General features: G+C 37.6%; 1 protein-coding gene across 2 annotated transcripts in view; it reads left to right on the forward strand.

Annotated features, from left to right (window-relative positions):
• Positions 1-10,194, forward strand: part of SCAMP1 (secretory carrier membrane protein 1) — a gene marked incomplete at both ends in the record, with an annotated part of 103,343 nt that extends 93,149 nt beyond the window's left edge. For both annotated transcript variants that reach the window (XM_080703809.1, XM_080703808.1), the window contains one exon: positions 10,030-10,194. In XM_080703809.1, coding sequence (XP_080559935.1) covers positions 10,030-10,194 — 165 coding nt within the window. The remainder of the gene's footprint in view (positions 1-10,029) is intronic.
• Between the last annotated feature and the right edge of the window lie 12,766 nt (positions 10,195-22,960).

The raw sequence follows: 22,960 nt of genomic DNA on the forward strand, positions 1-22,960 counted from the left end.
GGCTGTTCTGCAGATATTCTTTTAATTTGTGTAAGAGTATGGAATTGGGCATACGATCCAGAATAATGAGGTTAAAGTCTCCCTCATTAGCTAAATTGGTGTTTTTCAGTAAATGCTTTGTGAAGGTATTCTACTATATATAAAATGTTAGTGTTCTCAGATTAAAAGTGTCTTTGAAAGCATAGTGCTGTTGTTCATCTTTTTTTTTTTTACTTTATTCTGTACATAGGATGAAAGCTGGCGATTTTTACTGTTTTCTATAGTCACATATAGGAACACTATTCCTCTCTCTCTTATACACACAACTGGTACTGCAATCTTTCCTGATTAGTCATTGATGCCAGACAATTCATGTTGCTATTAAAATGTTGCTCCAGTTACTTGTCATTTTCATCCAGAGGAGTCAGAGGAATAATAATTTTGAATTTCTAGAAAAAATTGATACTGCTGGACAGGTTGTATGTGTGGGGGTACTGGGGATGGATCCCAGGGGCTTTCTACCTCCGGGCTACACTCCCAGATCTATATTTTTATATTTTATTTGGAAACAGGGTCTCACTAAGTTGCTGAGAGCCTAAGTAGCTACGGCTGGCTTCAAACCTGCATGATCCTCCAGTCTCCGCCTCCCAAGCTCTGGGACTACAAGCGTGTGCCACCACGCCCGGCTTGGACAAGTTGTTTAGATACCATTTTCAGTAGGTGTCCTTAGTATGTTTGCTTTAAAAATAATATCCCCCCAAATCCGGGCGACGTGGCACACGCTTGTAATCCCCACGCTTGGGAGGCGGAGACAGGAGGACCACGCTGGTTTGAAGCCAGTCTCTCTCTGGCTTAAGAGACCCTGTTTCCAAGTTTAAAAAGTATAAAATAGGTCTGGGAGTGTAGCCTGGATGTAGAAGGGTTTCCAGGAACCCCAGTACCACCAAAAAGAAAGAAAGGAAGGAAGGAAGGAATGAAGGAAGGAAGGACGGACGGACGGACTCCCAGGTTTTTTTTGCAGTGCTGGGGAGCAAACCCAGAACTTCACACAGTCTAGACAAGAACTCTACCACTGAGCTATGTTCTATCCTCTAATTTTTATTATCCTTTTCAGTAAGTACTAAGGTAATTATTTAGGAGATACCAAATGTAAGTTAATATAATTAAGTTATTGTGACTTAGACATTTTAAAATTAGATTGATCACTGAATATTTATAATACTGTAATATACTTACATCTAAGTAATTGATGTGCATATTTTAAATAGCTTTATTGAAATATAATTCACATATTGTTCATCCACTTAAAATGTATAATTAAATGATTTTTGGTATGTTACACATTTAAAAAGTGTGGCAAAATATATATAATAACATAGATTTTTCCATTTGAATCATTTTTAGGGTACAACTCAGTGTCATTGATTACATTTAAAGTGTTGTACAGTCATTGCCAGAGTCTCTGCAAAATATTTTAATCACTCCAAAGAAACTCTCTGATCATTAAGCAATAACTCTCTTCTACCCTACTCTCAGCCTCTGGTAACCTCTTACATAATTTCTGCCTCTGTGAATTGCCTATCGTATGGAATCATACACTACTTTCCTTTCATACTTGGCTTATTTCACTTAGTGTAATGTTTTCAAGGTTTATCCATGTTGTACTGTATGTCAGAATATCATTTTTAAGGCTGAATATTTCATTGTGTATGTCTACCACACTGCATTTATTCATCTGTTGTTGAACAAAAACTTCTGTTTTTGTGGTGCTGAGATTGGATCCAGAGCCTTTGGAATGTAGATAAGCACTCTTCCATGTACATCCTCAGTGCAGACACTCAGTCTTTTTCTGCCTTTTGGCTACTGTTAACTAATGCTGCAGTGAACACTGGTGCAGAAGTATCTGAGGCCTTGCTTTCACTACTTCTGTGTATGTATCTAGAAGTGGAATTACTATGTGATCACATAGTAATTCTATTTAGCTTTTATTGGTGTGTTTGGTACAGAGGATTGAGCCAAGGAGGATTCTACCTCTGAGATACACCCCACCCTATTTTATTTTTTATTTTGAACAAGTGTATTATTTTTTATTGGTGCACTGTATTCATACATCATAATGGGATAAAAACTTGTGTAGACATACATACACACATCCCAAAGTTAGCCCCTGCCCAAGCCCCACCCCTTACCCTCCCCATCCCTCCTTCCCATGCTTGGCTTAGTGGTTGACATCTAATATTATAGCAATTTATCCAAAATTAACAATGATAATCTCACATAACAGATTCATCTGTCTGATAGCAAACGTTTGATCACTTAGAGATAACATTTCAGTATTTCTTTTTGCTTTCTTTCTTACCAGAGGCTATTTTTTCTTTTTTTTTTTTTAAGGTAAAATTATCGTACATTTTTTTTTCCAGAAAAAGTCTATCCTAACATGAAATATGAACTCTAAATACCCAAAACAATCTAGAAAAAGAATAAAGCTAGAAGATGTACATTTTCTGATTTCAAACCTTAAAGAGCTACAATAATTGAAACAGTGTAGTACTGCTATAAAGGTAGATATATAAACCAGTGGAATAAAATAAAAAGCATAGAAATAAATTCTTCCATATATGGTCAAGTTATTTTTGACAAAGTTTCCAAGAATATTTGGTGAAGGAAATAATAATCTTTTCACTAAATATTGTTGAAAAATAATAATTACATGAAAAAGAATAAAATTGGACCCTTACCTAACACCATATACAAATATTAACTCAAAATAGATAAAAGACCTAAATGTAAATCTTAAGACTATAAACTTTTAGAAGAAAACCTGGGTCATAATACTTCACAACATTGAAATTGGCAGTGATTTCTTGGATATGATTTCAAAGGTACAGGCAACAAAAGAATAAACTTCCTAAAAAATAAAAAATATTGTACAATGTAAAGAGTTAAAAGTTACTGATCGAATGTGATAAAATATTTCAAAATGCTATATCTGAAGGTATATTAATATTCCAAATAGAAATCCTAAAAATTAGCAACAATAAAAGCAAACAATACAATTTAGAAATACAATTTAGAAATAAGTAAAAGACTGAAATAAATAATGAATCTCCAAAGATTTTAACCTATAAACACATGAATATATTCTTCTTTGCTTAGTTGTCTGCTGGATGGAAAATCTTGTTTCTCTGGTTCTGGTGCGTATTACCTATTTCTTCTTTGTAGTTAATCTCTTTGAGTATTCTTAGGTTAGCTCTCTTAAAATGGGCCCATATTACTTCAATGTCAGATTCCTGCTGTCGGATTTTTTTTTCTAAGTTATAAATTATGCGTTCATTTTTTGAATGATCATCTTCTAGGAGCGAGGTTCTATTCTCCATGTGGTCTCATCGATTGTTTATACTTTGAATTGAGGCCTTTACTTCAATGGTTGCTTCCTTTATTTCTTTTAGACTCTCTCTAAATTCTTTTAGAAGGTTCTGTATTATTTCTACAGTTATATTCCTGATTGGATCTTCTGGAGATCTCTGAATTTCTGTGTTATCAGGTTCTGATAATGTGGGGTTGTGGGCATTCATTGCTCTATTGTCGTTCCTCTTTCCCATGATTTCAGAATTTTGTGCCTTCCCTGGGTCACTACGACTTTACCTAGTGTGCTCTGTATCTCGAGTCTGTTGTAATCTCAGCTGCCACTACTCCTTTACTGGGTTGTATCTCAAAGTCTCATACCCAGGAAGTTAATCGAGGCTGCGCAAGACCGTGGGGGTGCTGAGCTGGGCGTTTTCCCATGGGGAGCTGTGACTAGGGTGTGGTATCTCTGCCACCGCTACTCCTTCACTGGGTTGGACTGCAAAATATCCAACCCAAGGAGATTATCAAAGCTACGCAAGTCCCTGGGAGTGCAGTACAGGGATTTCTCCTTTAGGGGCTGCAATTACACTCATGGTTATTGTGCGTACAGATCTGGAGCTGTGGTGGGGCATGGTGAACTCACTATTGTTGCGGGCAATATGGTGCTGCTGTTATGCCCTCGGCCATGAGGCTGGCACTGCTGGCAATATGGCACTGCTGCCACACCCTCAGCCGTGAGGCTGGCTTATTTCTTTTCTGGTTTTAAGCTCCGTTCTGAGTCCCTGGAAGGCGTGATGAGCTTGGCCACTGGGAGTTTTAGACGTTCATTGCGCTGAAAGAACTGCTGAGTTACACCCGAAAGATCTGCAGCTGCTCACTTCAGCTCCTTGTTTACCTTTCCTCTCTGGAACCTGGTACTATGAGGGAAGATGGTGCCGGCGCGGCTCCGCTGCCGCATTGTGGGCTTGATTTCTGGTCTCTGGTTGTTCTTCTAGTCTTTTTTTGCTCTGTCCCTTGTGTTTACATTTTTTATTTCTCTGCTGATGGTGTTTTCTGGCTATGAAAAGCACTGATTTTGTGGCAACAGAGATCGAGTTTTAGCAGGACTGGTAAAAGCTGCTTTTCTCAATCTTTTCTCAATCGCCATCTTCCCGGAAGTCTTGAAACAGTGTATTATTAAGTTGCAGAGGGGCTCCCTAAATTGCTGAGGCTGGCCTTGAACCTGCCATCCTCCTGTCTCAGACTTCCACATACTGAGATTGCAGCACTGTACCATCATGCTCAGCTTCTGTTTAACTTTTTGAGAAACCTCCAAACTGTTTTCTGCATGGCTGCCCTATTTTACATTCCTACCAGCAGTTTTTCTACATTCTTGCTACCACCTGTCAGTCTTCATTTTTCTCATCAAAGGTGTAACAAATATGTTCATTTGTAGAACATTTAGCTTTGGAGGTAACTGCAAACTACACATTTTACTTTGTAGCACAGATACAGTCTGCCAGGGCTTTATTGTACTTACTTGGTAACTTCATTTTTTACTAATGAGAACAATTTTGGGCCTTTAATCCTAGATAGATGAACAAATAATCATTCAGTGACTTCTACTGCAGATTACTGTGCTTTGTCTTTTAGGAGGTGTAGCAATAAGTAAAAAATATCTCTTGTCCTCAAGTAACTAAAAGCATGTAAGTATAAAAAGACATGCTGGTAAACCTACAGAAGAAGTAGTATAATATCCTTGCCCTAAGATGTGCAAAGTGTCCAAATGTTCATGAAGGGGAAGCTGCAGATGGCTCAGGCAGCAGTACTGAGACAGGCTTCAGAAAGGAATGGGATTTCAAGCTGGGCGTGGTGACTTGGGAGGCGGAGACAGGAGGATCGAGCAGGTCAAAACCAGCCTCTCTGGCTTAAGAGACCCTGTTTCCAAATAAAATATAAAATAGGTCTGAGAGTGTAGCTCAGAGTAAGAAGGGTTTCATCCCCAGTACCACCAAAAAAAAAAAAAAAAGAGTGGGATTTCAGAGAAGAAGCAGGGTTTCAGAAAGGATATCGGACTCCTTTCATGGGCAGAAAAGTTCATAGAGGGTTTCTAAGAAATGTTTAATTGAAAAAATGAGGTGTAGAGGTCTATACGTAAAAATAAACTCAGAAAAAAAAGAAAACTATTTTAACAACTCATTTTTATTTTCCCAGATTTTATAAAAGTTTGTGATTTTTGCTATGACAGGCATTTTATGTTAGTAAAAGTGTGATTTCCTGAAGTGGTATTCTCTAGGCCTGGATGGAAACATGCTTGAATTATTGTGAATGAAGCACCGTGGTTCTTTCCATAGTGTGTAGGTTTTGGTGCCAGACGCCACCACCGTGTTCACTCTCTGAGGGTGCATTAAGGAAGCAGAATTCACATCTACATTTTGACTATAACACTTTTGCAGGTGTTTGAAAATTAATTTTAAACCAGATGTGGCACACGCCTATAATCCCAGTACTTAGGAGGCTGAGACAGAAGGATTACAGGCTCAAGGACAGCCTTAGCAATTCACTGAGACTCTCACTGTTTCTAAATATAAACTAAAATAGGGTTAGGAGTTAATATAGAGGTAGAATGTTTGTGGGTTCAGTCCCGGGGTTCAGTCCCTGAGTTTAGTGTTCCTGGGTTCAGTCCGTAGTACCACAAGAAATTAATTTTAATTTGGTTAACCATTTATATATATTCTGATTTTGATCCTTAGGAAAACTCTGACAAGCAGAAACATTCTTGTTATAAGGGAAGTTAATTTGAAACTTTTGAGTAGTGACCAGACAGAAAGTGGAATTAGTAGATACCAAATCTAGTGCCCCTTCTCTGGTAGTGCTAGAACTAAGTATTTAGGTTAACATATTTCTTATAACTAGTAAAGATAGCAAGTATTTAAGTTGTTTAATTTTTTAAAGAACAGTACATTATGTTAGGGATTTGTCCCTGGCTTCCTAAGGAATATGAAGTTTCCTTTTCCCTCTAGGTGGCTCTCTGTGTCTATATAGATATAGACTGTTGAGAAATATGTGCTGGTCCTGTTTTTCTTCTACATCTCTGCTCTGCGGGGCAGTCTGTGGGTTACACTTTAAGCAGTAAAACTCTGAACCCCATGGACACTTAACATCAGCTACTCAATTTAGTACATTTTTGAAAAAGAAAATAAGAGCAAAGTAAATGAGAATGAACATTTATTGGTTACGTACCCACAGCATTGGGGGAACAAGGAAAGAGACAGACAAGTGAACCTGTACTTGCTTTGTTCTGTGATGAGGTCTCGTATGTAAGGAAAGTTCATGAGATTTCACTAATAGGACTTAATCATTTATAGTTACTGTGAAGTAATTTCTTGAACCTAAGAGTAGTTAGTTTTTAGGCATGTTTGAAAGGAAATAAAAACAATTACTTTTATACTTATGATAGTGCTAATGTTCAGGGAAAAAGAATTTTAGGGTATACCAGTATATGTATTTCTTAATACCAAACTTCTTTTTTATTTACTTTGGTCAGTTTTTTATTGGTGCATTGTAGTCATACCTCTTAATGGGGTACAAAGTATATGCATTTTTTAGTGCTTTTTCTCTCTGACCATTTTATACATTGATCTACAGTTATATGACATTTGCTTTTACCACTATATGGAAAGCACTTGGGACTGTCTGGGTATTTTTTTAACCTAGATTTTCTTTCCTTAACATGATTTCTTCTTTTCGCATCAGTGAGAGTCCCTGGCTGTTCCATTTTCTCTTCTAATCACCCTGTCTTATTTTGGGAGCTCTTTAAGACTAGTGTTTGACTTTCTTTCCACTCCATGTATTTTCTAAAGATAGTTTAATATATGCTAAGATTCCAGCTACCATTTATATGGTATCTGAGTCCCTTTGGCTACTCTAACACAAATCCCATAGATTGGGCAGGTTAAAGAACATTTTTTTTTTTGTTTGTTTGCACAGCTCTGAAGGCTGGTACCAACAGGTTCAGTGTTTGGTGGGGGCTTGCTTCCTGGTTCATAAGCAGCCACCTTGTTGTCCTCAACTGATGGAAAGGGGCACAGAGCTCTCTTTATAAGGGTACTTATATCATTTTATGAGGCTTTACCTTCATGACCTAGCCATCTTCAAAGACCCCTGCTTCCTAATATTATCTTAGTGGGGGCTAGGATTCCAGCATAACAATTTGGGGAAAAGGAATATAAATATTCAGTCCACTGTATATGACAGGAGTTTCCATGTCCCTGTCTTTAGCCCATTCCTCTCCTGAGCTGCAAACCAAACCTTCACCTCCCTACTTTGTCAGGCCTAAAGTAGGTACTCAGTGGACACTTGTGGAATGAAAGATATTTAAAATTTATCAACCTCCCTCACCTCCCCCAAGACAACACATAGTTTCTGTTGAAACTGCCTGCTTGTATCTAAGCTTGACTTGAAAGTCTTTGACATAGTCTACTTTTTTCCCTCCCTCCCTCCCTTTCTTCTTTCCTTTGGATTGAATTCATGGGTGTTCTGTCACTGAGCTACAAGCTCAACCCTTTTTATTTTGAAACAGGGTCTCACTAGATTACTGCATGCTGGCCTTGAATTTATGATTGTCCTCTCTCTGCCTTCCAAGTACTGGAATTACAGCCTTTTACCACCACACCACCTCTACTTTCACTTGCTCAAGATTCACTTGGATATATGTGGCCCTTCCCAAAACCTGGTTTGATTGCATTTCAGTGCACCTTGTAATATAGATGCAGTCCCAGTGTTTCCTGCTCCAAATGATTATGGACATGTAATAAATGTTCTAGTTTACATTATTATTATTATTATTATTATTATTATTATTATTATTGGTGGTGCTGGTGCTGTTGGGGTTGGTGGTGGTGGTGATGGTGGTGGTGGTAGTAGTAGTAGTAGTAGTAGTAGTAGTAGTAGTAGTACTGGGGATTGAACCCAGGGCCATTCTGCCTCCGAGTTATACCTCTAGCCCTTTTTATTTTAAAACAGGGTCTCACTAAGTTACTGAGGATCATCTAAGTTACTGACGCTGCCTTTTATCCTGTGATCATCCTGACTCAACCTCTCAAATACTGGAATTATAGGTTTACCACCATGTCTAGCTTTATTATTTCTTTTTTTCAACTTTTTGTTAAATTAAGTGGCTTATGGTATGTAATGATAGGCTTCATAGTTTGATTATACAGCTTAAAAGTTTCTGTTAGAAAATTTTAGAACCCTGCTCACAAAAACTCCAAGATTTGAGTGATCAGTCAGTATGGCAAGTCAGTTCCCCATGGCATTTTGTCGTAAATCCTGTAGGATTTGACTGTTCACAAAAATATATAGAATAAATAGCAGCAGTATGTTTAAAGATATAAATAATGCTTGGTTCATTAAATGGTAAAATGATGTGTAGAAATACAGATATCCAATACATACATGAAAAAATGTCCAACCTCATTATCAATAAGGAAAATGTTAATTGGGGTGAGATGGCAATTATTAAGAAGTCAAACAACAATAAATACTAGCGAGGATGTGGGAAATAGAAACTCTTCTATAGTGGTCGTGAGATTGCAAATTAGTGTAGCCATTATGGAGATCAGGGTGGAGAGTACTCACAAAACTGGGAATGGATCCACCATATGATCCAGATGTACCATTCTTGGGTATCTTTCCAAGGGGATTGAAATTAGATTATTATAGTAATATATATATATGCCTCTTTATAGCATAAATCAAAATAGCCAAATTATGGAACCAACCCAGGTGTCCATCAACATATGAGTGGGTTACAAAATTATGGAAAATATACACAATGGAATTCTACTCAGCAATGAAAAACAACAAAATTATGAAATTTTCAAGAAAATGGAAGAACTTGGAAAACATTATGTTAAGTGAGATTAGCCAGTCACAGAAAGTGAAGTTTCCTATGATTTCTCTCATATGTGAAAGCGAGGGAGTAATTGAGATACAAGAGGAACTTTAGGTGATGGAGGAGACACTCCATTGGAGCCAGGGAGGTGGTCTTGAGAGGGGCTGAGGAGAGGAAGAATCAGTGGAGGAAACACTTCCATCTCATGTACATATGTGAGGGTCTCAATGCCAATCTCAGGGTCTTGTATGGGGAGGGGAAGAGGAAGGAGGAGTGGGTAGGGAGCTGGGGGAAAGCCCACTGAGTGCTGTGTGCATGTATGCCACTCTTAACTATGAACTGCATTATGATGTGAGATTATAATGTACCAATGAAAGTACAAAAATGATAAAATGATAGCAGTGCATTATAATAATGGTAGTGCTATGTGTATAGCCAATGTAGAAATAGGTAAGATATTGTCTCTTTGAGTTTTCTGGGATAGTAAAGTAAAATTAGATTTCCTTTTGGTATGTTTAAACCATTCTATTTTAGTATAGTTAATATTTTAATTGAGTGTGAAGGAAAACATTGCGTTTGCAGTTTAAGTTGTTCTTCAAATTACATTTTATATGAATTGGCCTAATTATCTCTTCTGCTTGAGGAAGAAAATGCAAAACCTATAGTAAGAAAATATTTAAATAAAATAGGTGTGCCAGTGTGGTGGTGAATGCCCTTGATCTTAGGAATCCTTCTCCTTTCACCTCTGTGTTGAGATTAATTGAAGCCGGCTGGGAATGAATATGTAAATTGCTGCTTACCTTCTCCCCCTTTCTGTGCCTCCACAGGTACATGGACTGTATCGCACAACAGGTGCTAGTTTTGAGAAGGCCCAACAAGAGTTTGCAACAGGTGTGATGTCCAACAAAACTGTCCAGACTGCAGCTGCAAATGCAGCCTCTACTGCAGCAACCAGTGCCGCTCAGAATGCTTTCAAGGGTAATCAGATGTAGAGAACTCCAACAATACACTGTTACCTTCTGACTCTACTTCTCTCTCCAGTTACTGTATTCTACAAATATTTTTATGTTGAAAACACACAGTACACACAGCATGGATATTTCCTGTTCACACATGCATGGGCTAACATCAGAAAAACCTCCTGTTCTTATTACTTTAATTAATAGTTTCTTAATATTTCAATGCCCCTTGCAGAAAAAATTACATGCTACATAAATATTCTCCATATTTTTGGGGGATGATGTTTAGCAAATTATTTCAGTGGTGATACACTGAAATTAATATGACACTTATGATTAAAAAAAACACTTAGTACAAACTAGAGTAGTTCTTTCAAGAATCTTTAGAGATAAGGATTGCACATTGGAACGGTGAAGCAGTGTTTCAGTCTTTTTCCCCCCCTATTTATATTGAAAGAAACAGGCCAGCAGAGACTTAATTAATTTTTAAATTGAATGCTTGTTATCAGTTTCAGTCACTAGTGAAGAGCCTGTGTGCTTTGTGGTAGATAATGTATATTTTATTTCCTTTTTGTTTTCTTTTTTTTAGAGTAGTTGATATTTTGATAACCATCTCTGATCTTGCATGGACACCATATTTTTTAAATTAAAAGAATTAGCATTTTGGATTCTGTACTGCTTATAGTTATAGGAATCAGGGGTTGTTTATGAAAACATAGAAGTGACTTTTCTGTAATAGTTTCTTTTTAAAAAAATGTATTGAGGTAAAATACAAGAATTTAATATAATATGCAGTGCATTATCCAAAAAGAAGATAGTTAATTAATGCAATAGAATGTAGTGACAGTTCCTTTTATTTTTTTAATTTTCAGTATTCATATAGTAAAACTTTACTGTATGGAAATGTTGGTATATTCTTGTGGTTACTCTTTTTAATTGAACAGAAATTGTATTTGGAAACTTATTTTTGGGGTGTGTGTATAATGTGTGTAATTTTTGACAGAGGTATTAAAGGCTAACATAACCCTTGTCTAAAAAGAACATACAGTATTTAAGAAATTTTTCTTTTAGCCTCATTTCTAGTGAAATTAAAATTAAAAAGACCCTGGAATTTCTAATATACTTGAATCCCAATGCTTTTTACTTTTTGAGACAGACTGAGTACAGTAAAATTTTCAGCAATAGAGAAAATAAAACATTGTACCATGCAAGAAAATATACAGTTAACTACATTATGAATATAGTCATAGTCACACTGAAGTTGTTACTCTGCAAGCATAGAAGAGCTGCATTCTAATGTTCAACTTGAGTTCAAACTGCATCAGTTTTAATTCCAATTGGATGACTCAGAAGCATTTATAAGTGATGTGACTGTGTTTTGAAAGTCTTTAATTTAGATTACAGAGTGACAGGGAGTGATTTTTAACTTGATTTTAAGTAAGGATGGTCTTTTGGATTATATTATTTGAGACAAATTTAAAAAAAATCAAGTAAGCATAAATGGTTAGATCACTTTTATTCTCCTTCCCAAATCTGGGGTTAAAGTAAGTTTCCTGTTGGGGGTGGGATGCCAAATTCTTACTATTTAGAACAAGCTCAGTGTGATACTAGGTAAAACAGATCCATCCAGATGGTTTTTACATTTGATTTATTTGGGACCTTATTGAATAATATAGTTGGAAGATATTTCTTTTATTATGAAGGAAATGAGAGTCAGGGAATGAATTTAAAGCTGTTTTTATAAATATTTCTGAACACTGATAAAATCTCGACCTACATTTTTAACCAACTCAGCAGTTCTAGTTTTTTAGAGCTATCTGTGATCTTAGTTAAAAACCTGTTTCATCAGTTGACTTGATTTTATTTGCATCTAAAACATTCACCGCATAGCCAGGCATGGTGGCACATGCTTGTAATCCTAGCATTTAGGAGGCCGAGACAGGAGGATTGTGGTTCGCAGACAGCCTCAGCACTTAGTGAGGCCCTTCGTAACTCAATGAGACCCTGTTTCAAAATAAAGAATAAAGAACGGGGCTTGGGGGTGTAGCTCGGAGATAGAATGCCCCTGGGTTCCATTCCCAGTACCTCCAAAAAAAAAAAAAAGCCTCAGAATAGAAGATCACTTATATCCACCATCAATTTATATCCTGAGTCAGTTTTTAATTTTTTTCTAAACTACAAGTAAATGCTATTCCAGAAACATTTGAAAAATACTGATATACTTTTAATCAGAATTGGAATGTTTCTATTATGGTAGAAATCCCCAAAGGTAGCAATATTAGGTAGGTGGCAAAGAATAATTGTAACCCACAGTATCTTTTTGTGTGTCAATAGAAATGTGTTGTTTTAAAAATTCAGTTATTTGGGTTAAGTTCAAAAAAGAAAATTATGTTTTTACAAAACAAATGTGCATTTAAATGATAGCCATGCCTATAGTTTGATCAGGTCTCAAAACAGCTTTAAATTCTTACATTCACTGTTCTCTTAAAAATAATAAATAATTACATTTTTGCTCATCAGAAGATTGGCATTTGTTAGTGTTTTATATTTATGCTAAAATTATCCAGAGTCACAGTCATGACATGGCCTTCACATAGGGGGCATCTGTGTTATTCTTCAGTTTGCAGTATGAAATCATGGCTAGTTTACTTCAGACTCAAGCTTGAACACTGGGAAGTCCTTGCTCAGTGATCTGTAATTTGGGCTGTGGATTACTTATCTAGGGATGTTTGTATATCTTGTTGGTGAGTAGTACTGCGCTGCTGTCATGGCGACTGTCATGGTTATGTATAAATGCCCTCCATCTGTCCCACTAATGTTGCATGTTTTCAGTGGTTTGAAAGTTTTGTATATTTATTGTATTAATGCAGAATGTCATAAAATAAAGTACTGTTTACTGGATGTTTGTTTGCATAATTTTAAACACTATATTAGCAATTGAGAGGTATTAGAAACTATGCTATAGGCTTAATGTGTATAGAAATTTCACATTTGATTTTTAAAAACAATCTGTATATATAATTTTTGTGTATCAAACAGAATAAATAATACAAAAGACTTAGTCAAAAACTCTCAGCAATGTAAAATGACTGTTTTTTCCTGTTGCATTTGACCTTAATAGGTAGTAGATCATGAGCCTTACTCATACTAAATATTTTGACCACTTTAAAAAGGGTCAAAATATACACTACCTAGAAGTTAGATTCAAAATGGAAAACTTTCAGGGCCTAGATTTTTCCTCATGGTTTAAGATGGGTGCTCTGTATCTGTATTGTATTGCTTTGAAGAACTTGTGTTCTGTGTCCTCATCTTGCTTACCTAGCGCTGTTTTTATGGACTGATCAAAGCTCCTATTTGTTTATGGGTTTTCACTTGGTTATCTAAAAAAGATATAAATGTATAATCTAAACTCATGTTCATGGAGTATCTTATTTTGAGAAATATATGTATACTGAATTAAAATAGGAACAGTACTTTTCATTTTCTGAGTGCTATCTGAAAGTAAGTTTTCATTGCCACACTTAATTTACTAGGAAAATATCTCATTCTGTAATTCACAGAGATTATGTGTGGTTTGCATTTTAAGGGGATTTATGTTGTTAGGTTAGTTGCTTCTGTAAATCATTTGTAATAGTATAATGATGCTTTAGACTCACTGCTATATCTTTTTTGAAAACACTGACCTTAAAATTTAATTCTATGTCTTTATTGTGTTTAGCATAAGCCGGGCGTGGTGGCGCACGCTTGTAATCCCCACGCTTGGGAGGCAGAGACAGGAGGATCGCGCAGGTTCGAAGCCAGCTATGCTCGCTGGCTTAGGAGACCCTGTGTGCAAATAAAAATGTAAAAATAGGTCTGGGAGTGTAGCCCGGAGGTAGAAGGGCTTCCAGGAACCCCAGTACCACCAAAAAAAAATAATAATAATAATAATAATTATTATTATTATTCAGGCTTGTTTAAAGTAGAAAAAAGGCCTTACTTTGATAGATTTTCAAATACCTTAGTATAAGATGATTTATAGTATAGTAGAGTAACACATTTTAAAACATCAGAATTGCTTTAATTTTTTTTATTAAACTAAAAAATTGCATCTCAGTGGTCAAATATTATGAAATGTGATTTCCACTGGATTGTTAAGGCATATTTTAAAAAATAGCATATTTTTGTATTGGTATTTTAAACATTATCATCATCATTATTATTTGTGGTATTGGTATATTATAATGGTATTGTATCCATTCTATGGATGCAGTTGCACCTTAGTCCTATGGTTTAGGTAAGAGTAAGTCTTCAACCTGTAGAATTGTCATTAGCACTGTTCATATTTTCCAGTGGCAAGAGAACATGGGAGCCACCGTGTGGTCATGAAGTGAGTGTTAAAGTTTGTGTTTCTCCAAATACTGATTAATTTTTAGCTTATATCTTTCTGGGCCTGACATGGCTGATGGTTATAGCAGAAGTACGTCTAATGCTAAAATCCATTTAATTTTTTTCCTAATAAGGACAGAAAAGAGTTAATTTTTACATAGTAATTTTTCATATATTGCTATTACATATTTTTATAAAAGTACTATGAATATAATATTATCTATGTTTTTCTTTTCCATCCCGGCCTCACTGGCCCCGGCACTGGCCTAACCCCTCGGCAGGTTCCTATCCAGGCCTCGGAGGCCTCAGCACCAGCCTTGCCTCATGGCAGGCTTCGATCCCGACCTCCATGGCCCTGACACTGGCCTAACCCCCTCGGCAGGCTCTGATCCTGGCCTTGGAGGCCTCAGCACCGGCCTTGGCTCGCAGCAGGCTCCCATCCCAGCCTCACTGGCTCCAGCACTGGCCTAACGCATCAGCTGGCTCCGATCCTGACCTCAGAGGCCCCAGCACTGGCCTTGCCTCATGGCTGGCTCCGATCCCAGTCTCGCTGACCCTGGCACTGGCCTAACCCCTCAGCAGGCTCCAATCCCGGCCTCGGAGGCCCCAGTACTGGCCTTGCCTCACGGCAGGCTCCAATCCTAGGCTCGTTGGACCCAACACTGGCCTAACCCCTCAGCAGGCTCCAATCCTTGCCTCGGAGGCCCCAGCCCTGGCCTTGTCTCACAGCAGGCTCCAATCCTGGCCTTGCTGGCCCCGGCACCGGCCTAAACCCTCGCCAGGCTCTGATCCCGGCCACGGAGGCCCCAGCACCGGCCTTGTCTCACAGCAGGCTCCGATCCCAGCCTTGCTGACCCGGGACCAGCCTAACCCCTAGTCAGGGTCCAATCCTGGCCTTGGAGGCCTCAGTAGCGGCCTAATTTCAATTCCCAGTTACATATACACCAGTTCTGATTTGTAGAATCATGCCATGCAGTTTTATATTTTTGAACTCTAGTTATATCAGTACTTACTTAGATGTACTCCTTGAATTCCTTCTTAGCTCTTCTTTTGAGTGAGCCAGTGACTGTCAAGATAAGTGAAAGCTGCAAGAGTATTAGTAGTAGGCAGGTATTTGGGGCTGGGGGTAAAGCACAAGAAACCACTGTCATTTATCTGGAGATCATAGTAATTCCCACAATTTTCTAATCTGTACAAAACCTGAGCCCATTGCCATGTACATACTTTAAACTTTTTCTAGTATGAAGGCAATGCATATAGTCAGGTGTGGTGGCACACACCTGTGATCCCAGTACTTGCGAGGCTGAGACAGGAGGAACACAGGTTTGAAGATAGGCTTAGCAAGTACTGAGACTCTCTTCAACCTAACAAGACCCGGTTTCAAAATAAGACAGGGCTGGTAGTGTGGCTCAGAGGTAGAATCCCTTGGGGTTTCATCCACAGTGCCACCAAAAAAACACAAAAGACACGCAATGCATATATATATACCTGTTGTATAACAACAGGAAAATAGAGAAAAAGATAAATGAAAAGACAAACCAATCTCTTTTAATTACCTAGGGACAACACAGCTAATGATTTCCTGTATTTTCTTTCATGCTTTTTCTGTGCATATACATTTTTTGTGGAGTTAAGGGTTATATGAGCAATATGGATTCTAAAAATTCTATTTTTCCTTAGCATTATCATGAGTTGATAGTTATAAAAATTAACTTAATATTTATTAAATTACTACACTTCAGTATAAATTATAAAAATATAAGCAGAAAAGATAAAATTACTCATGATTTTACATTCATTAATATATTTTATTAAGAGTCTGGTTTATTTTTTTAGGACGACAGTTTTCTCCTAGTACTAAGAAATGAGATTGCCCTGTACATCCTAGCAGTAGGTTCTTTGGGGAACCTGGAAATACATACAAATGTATTTCCAGATACATTTCTATAACATTTATTCACTGTATAACTACCATGAAGTCCTTTTATCATCTCGCAAGCTCCATTTCTTTGGGCCCTGGACTGCCATTGGTACTGGCTGTCATTCAGCCATGGTGCACTCTCCCCTGCTTTGTTGAATTTTCATTCTGAGTAGAGATGTCAAGAACTACACTGCTTCATAATTGGAATGTGTGGGTTAGCCATGATCTGCCATGAAGAAGGGAACTTCCATGATAATGAAGAATGAGGCAGAAATGCACAGGGATGCAGAGAAAGTCTAAATAGCTTTCTGTATCTGTTGTGAAGCCCTATTGCTCACCCCTATCTCATCACATTATATTTTTCCCAAGCCTATCTTGAATTGTTTTCCTACTGTTTTCAACTGGAGAATCTTTACTAACACAATGATTTTATTTTTTTAGTTAGCGTATATATAATGAATATATTTTCATATTTTCAGATACATTTCTATAACATTTATTCACTGTATAGCTTCAGTGAAGTCCTTTTATTCAATTACATTCTGACTTTCAGCATCTTTAAGATTATAAATTACTTATCGAGGAATATACTGTTATTGAATTTGAGGAACCCAGGATTCTCTTTTTTCTTTTTGACAAATTGGTGGGCCAACATATGTATATTTTTTTAAAAAGACCTTTGATGTGCATTGTCAAAGTACTCACCAGAAAAATGGTATTAGTTTATGCCTCCATCAGCTGTGTAAAGGGTTTTCTGTCTCCACATACTACCACTGCACCCCAGCCCTATTTTTTTTTTTATTCTTTATTTTGAAACAAAGTTTCACTAAGTAGCTGAGACTGTCTAGGAACCTCCATCCTCCTGTCTCAGCCTTCCAAGTATTGGGATTACAAGCATGTACCACCATGCCCAGCTCCAAATAGTTTTTTATTTTTATTTATTTTCGTATGGTACTGGGGATGAAACCCAGGGGCATTCTACCTCTGAGAGACACCCCCAGCCCTGTTTTTTATTCTTTATTTTAAAACAGGTCTCACTAAGTTGGAAAGGGCCTCACTAAGTAGTAGCCGAAGCTGTCTGCGAACCGTGATCCTTCCTGTTTCAGCCTCCCAAATGCTGGGATTACAAGTGTGCACCACCACGCCCAGCCCCAAACAGTTTTTTATAAGTTTTGACAAATAATCGGAGGTCTCTTTCTTGAGCATTCTGGCTTCCCATGCTTGTGGGCTTGTTCATTGCTACCTACTTGTCTAATTTTTGGTCTTATCAACTAGAAGCTGACTGTTTATTCGGCGTCCACAGAGAAACCTTCCACCTCGTGAAAATGCTGAGGTAAGATGTTTAGCTGCATTCTGTGTTGTAACTGGATAGAAAAAGAAATGGTGGTCTCAGTAGCCAATCCTTGGAGTCTCTCTAGGTAAAACTTAGATTAATTTTGATAATAGGCTATGTTATCCTTCACAAAATGTACTTTCTGAAAACAACTCTAAATGATGTTAGTCTGGGCAGAGTATTCTTTTAAGATTCTTCTTGTAATAAGGACTCTAGATAGTAGAGACTGTATGAAATACTTTACACATATGATTTAACTCTCCCACCACACCTCTGATGTCACCTCCACTATTGGCCCTATTTTCATAGAGGATGAGGACATCATGCACGGCTTCTCAGCGAGTGGCGGAGGCCTGGAGAAGGGCAGTTAGAAGGACCAGGCCCTGACTTCTTCCAGGCGGGCTTGCTTTGCCACACGGTGCCACTCTTCCATTCCTGTGTTCCCTCTCATCCGTCCATGTCCAGTACTTCAGGTTAATCCTTTAGGGACAAAAGACACTAGGAAAATACAGCCTGTGGAAGCCTCCAGAGTGAAGAAGTTCATGGCCTGCTGGTGAGTATCCACTCTTGCTCATCAGTATCCAGGCACCAACTGGCTGTTTTGTGTTTGGAGTAACTTTGGTGGAAGACAAATCCTGAATTACTAGGTTAAGTGTGCTGCTCATGAGATCATAACAGCTGCTTACCCGAGGTGAGATTATTTATTATAGGAGATAACAGTTTTCAAAGCCTGTCATTTGTTGTACCATTGACGTGTACCTGGTGGGTTTTACTATCTGTGTTCAGGATTGAGCTAAATCACAATCAGTGAGTTGAAGTATACCAGGGTCTTCTCTGAAAGGAAAGAAGGAGCAGCGTTATCATCCATTGTGATCTTACAGTGTGCCCTTTGGAGTTAACTTGAAACTATTCTGTTGACTGTTCCCCGGGGGTGTGGCTGTAACTTCTCCTCCTTTTTCTAGGCAGGACTCATAACATAGCTGTTTCTGAGCTTTTGCTTTTCCACTTACTATCTTTCTCTCCTGTGGCAAGTGACTTAACTAGCCTCAGTTAAGATACCTAAATGACAGTTACATATCTATGAAGTAAAGAGTTCTGCCTCAAAGGTGTTTGATGAATAAAAGAATTGTTTAAAGTGATTACTATAATATCTGCACATAAAATGTGCATAATGATAAAAAAAAATACTGTCTCTCCACGTAGATAGGTCATTCCCAAATCTTTCTCTCTCACCTGGTCTCTCCAGGCTCTTCGCAGCAGCACACAAGACTTGTCCAGAGGCAGCCTTCCGGGAACCTCGCCACTGCTCATGTTCCTGCTCCTTCTGGATTCACTTTGGTGACTGTATCACTTTCTACCCAGTGTTTGAATACTGGACAGTCATCCTAGACCCTCCTCTCCTTCCTACACTGCTGCTGATCAGTCCTGGGGCTGTCCATTCTTATCCTCCAGCATCTCTGAGTCTTCCCACCCGTTGACTGTGTTCACTATCACTGTCTTAATATGGGCTTACTTTTCTCATGAAATTATAGTGGTTTCCCCTGGACATAGCACTTTATGGGCTACTTACCTGAAGGTGTTATATCTTTCAGAATGTTTGGCTATAAAAACCCAGAGCTGCTAATAGTTATGTTTACTGACTTTTCTTTCCTGTATGGTTTTGGGTTCACTGCTTCCTCTATTTGTACCTTTATCTGTATCCTGTGTACCTAAGCAAAATTAGCAGTTCATATCTTGAACACATATTTTGCAAAACTGTTTAGGATAAGGAGAGGAAGCTGCAAGGAAGAAGATAGTAGCAGAGGCAGCAATAAGACAGCCTTGTCAAATGACTAAGCTGCTACAAAATGTCTCTGTAGAGGAGACATTATTGATTCTTGTGCTTTTAAGAGTAGTCCTGTTTGCTTCAGTGTCTTTCCTTTATGCTTTAGTGTTTGAGTTGAAAAGGTATTAATTTACTTGAAACTACTGAAATAATTCCCACATAAAAGAAATGTCCAGGATAATAAAGACTGTTCTTTGGTGTTTTTGTTGTTGTTAAGCAAAAAAGGGGATGTAGAAGTAAGATCAGGAGACCAGGCATGGAAAGGTGGTCCAGAACTATTAGGTAAAAACTAAGGACAGAAAGCACATTGGGGCCTCTGCTGAAACTTAAGTCAGGGACCCTTTCCTTGTGCATTAACTTTTGAGAAAGATGTAATGGCATCTAAAAAAAAAAAAGCAACTAAAAATTTCAAATTTTGCTTGGGTTATTCAGGTCATGATTTGTTTGGAGAATTTTTTAAATGATTTGGGTAATTTTGCCAGCTTCTAATTTTGATTTCCATTAGAAACCTGTAATGTATGTTTAAAAACAAAGCATAAATACACTTTCAGCAATCACAAGTCATAGATCAGGAGAAGAAAGCCATTTGGGTTATTCTATCAGCAAGTGCTTTGTGAGGTGTAAAGAGTTGAATGAATTTATGGAAAGGACATTTAGTGTTTTGAGTTTTTAAGTTAGAAATCAAACTGTTCAGGGAGAGGCTTCTTCTGGGCAGGAATACTTTCAAGAAATGGGGTGTGGAATGTCCTTATGGTTGGCTTTCACTTTGGGTATTTTTGTGGAAATAGGGGAATGTATCTTTCAGTTAACTTTTTCCCTGTCACAGAATATAAAGAAATTCTTTGAAGCACTTTTATTTCTTATAGCTTTACTTTAAAATGTTTGTATAGTACATGAGAATTTTGTTATTTTTAATGATGTTGATGCTTCTCCAAGGAAGAAATATATACTTATCTTGAAGTTAAAGATAACTTTCAGTAGGTATATTAGTAATAGAATAGTTAGAAATATCTGAGTATTTTTTTCTCTAATGATACAATAAGTTAGTGTTTAAAACAAGTTTGGACCAGTAGGTATTTCATGATCAAATCATGCACACAGCATATTGAAGTCAATATACTCAGACTTGACAGAATGAGTTTGCAAAATCTGGTTTAATTCAGATCTGAGGAGGGCAGGGGGGCACATTGTGAAAATACATATGCACAGGAACCTAATCAATGCTAGACAAATAATGTATTAGTTTACACTATAATAGAATAACCACAAATTTGAAGGCTCAAATTGAGTCCATCAGCTGTAAATACAATTTTCTATTTGGCTCAAGTGGCTGTTGAACATCAAGTGGTGCCAAGTTTCTCCAGAGCACCTACTGACCCCTCAGCCTTGGAAGGGGCTTCACCACAGTCTCAGAAGAAATCCCAGTCATCCCTTTAACTCTGTTGGCCCTTGGGAGTCATTGTTACCCAAACACAAATGTAGGCCAGGGATTCCCAGGGGCCACATGTTATTGCACAGAGAGGTCTGTTCTAAGCCAGACTCTTATGGCTAAGGAGGTGTGAGATTAGCCCTTAAATAGTGGTCTAGCATTAACATAGTCTATGAAAGCATGTTAAGAAATAGCTCCTCAGTGACTAGGTACTAGCTACTAGTTATCACGCTAACAGAAAAGGCAACATGGCAGCTTCACATTTCACACAAAAGACTAGCGTTCACTGGGCCTGGCTGGCTGGCTTAACTTCCATATAAATATAGTGATTATTTCAGACCCAGGAAAAATGATTTCATACCAGTCTTTTCTTCACATAAGATTTGTGTAGCATTAATTGTTATGGGCTAATGACTAGGCCAGGAAGGCAAAAATGCATAACTCTCCATTGCCAAAACAGAAACATCCCTGTTTTGACTCCTGTCCAGTTTCCAAAAAACAAAACATACATACACCTTTGTTATTGCACATCTTTCACACAAACTTGTGTATGTATAATATATATATTAAATATGCTACACATAAAAAAGACTATGGCACTTTACAGAATACATGTTTAACATAGATCATTACACCACAGATGTTTGAAAACTATACAAAAACCCTTACACGATTAATGTAACATTGTTGAATTAGCACACAGGTTTAAAGAATCCACAGACTCCAAGGCAAATATTTCTGCCTTAGAGTACATCGAGAAGCCAAGCCCATGACCAAACTTTAAGCGCAAATGCAGGCAACATAAATAAGACATGTCTGGTGAAAATAATGTTCCTATCAAAAAAAATAGCAACAAGTGGTTTTTAAATAGCCATGCAGGAAAATTTGGGTCTAGATGAGCCTGGTTTAGATGGTTCTTTCATCCCAAAGAAAGTCTGTTAAATGGGCCAAAGATTTAGAGAACCACATTACCATTTTACTGTCTCTACTAGAAAATTTGCTGTTACAGCATCAGTGTTTACATAGTTTTTAGTGGACTGGGTTTTGTTGGTACATGTACCTTTTTTGTCTTCTATAACATCCAAATTAATAAATACTGTCAAGTGACTTTATTCTGGCCAAGAGAGGTCACATTTTTATTTGTGACTGTTACCATGTAGACCTAAGGGTATACTGCCACATTAGCTAAGAAGCAGGTTGATGGACATGCTCAGAGGATCGTCTGGTCTTGTGACTTGTCTATAAGGAGGAGACAGACTGTAAAATTAGCTTTAGAAAATGGATTATCTTGTAAGGAAAAAATAAATTAATCTGATGATAAGCTTAAGAAAAATTTATGTCTATGAAGATTTGCCTGAAAGAAAAGTATTGACTGCAAAATATTATCCATATGCTGGCAGAAAGGGATTTGGTTATATTATAAATGCACAATCAGGGGTAGGAGCCTTATCCAGTAGCTCCCATAGATTATCTTCATGTGTTTAGAGAGATGGTTAATGTTTCCTGAGCCTTTACCTAGGTTACTAGGATGCCTATTTACCCTTCTCTCTTAAGGAAAACAAAACAAAAGAACACTTTGCTTACTTTACACTTTGGTTCAAAACTGGTGAACTCATTAAAATCTGGTTCTACCCCCCTTACCTCTTGTGCCTTTAGCCTTTCATCTGTGAGATAAGTTGGTTTCTAGTGTTGGCCAAAGGCCACAAAAAATGTAATAAAACTTTAGTGGCCTCTTCTATGTATAAAGCACTTACTTGTTCTGCACCAAAGCATGGCTCTAGGCTCACAGCTTTAATATGATTCACCAGGGTGAGGCTGTAAAATCTGAGTCAGGGCTGTGTATCTGGTGGTATTTAGCACACAATACCTTACCAGTAGAAGGTGCTTAGTAACTGTTAAATTCTCAAAACCAAGGCCTCAAGT

This window comes from Muscardinus avellanarius (assembly GCF_963383645.1).
Source record: "Muscardinus avellanarius genome assembly, chromosome: 1".
Classification (NCBI taxonomy): Eukaryota; Metazoa; Chordata; class Mammalia; order Rodentia; family Gliridae; genus Muscardinus; species Muscardinus avellanarius.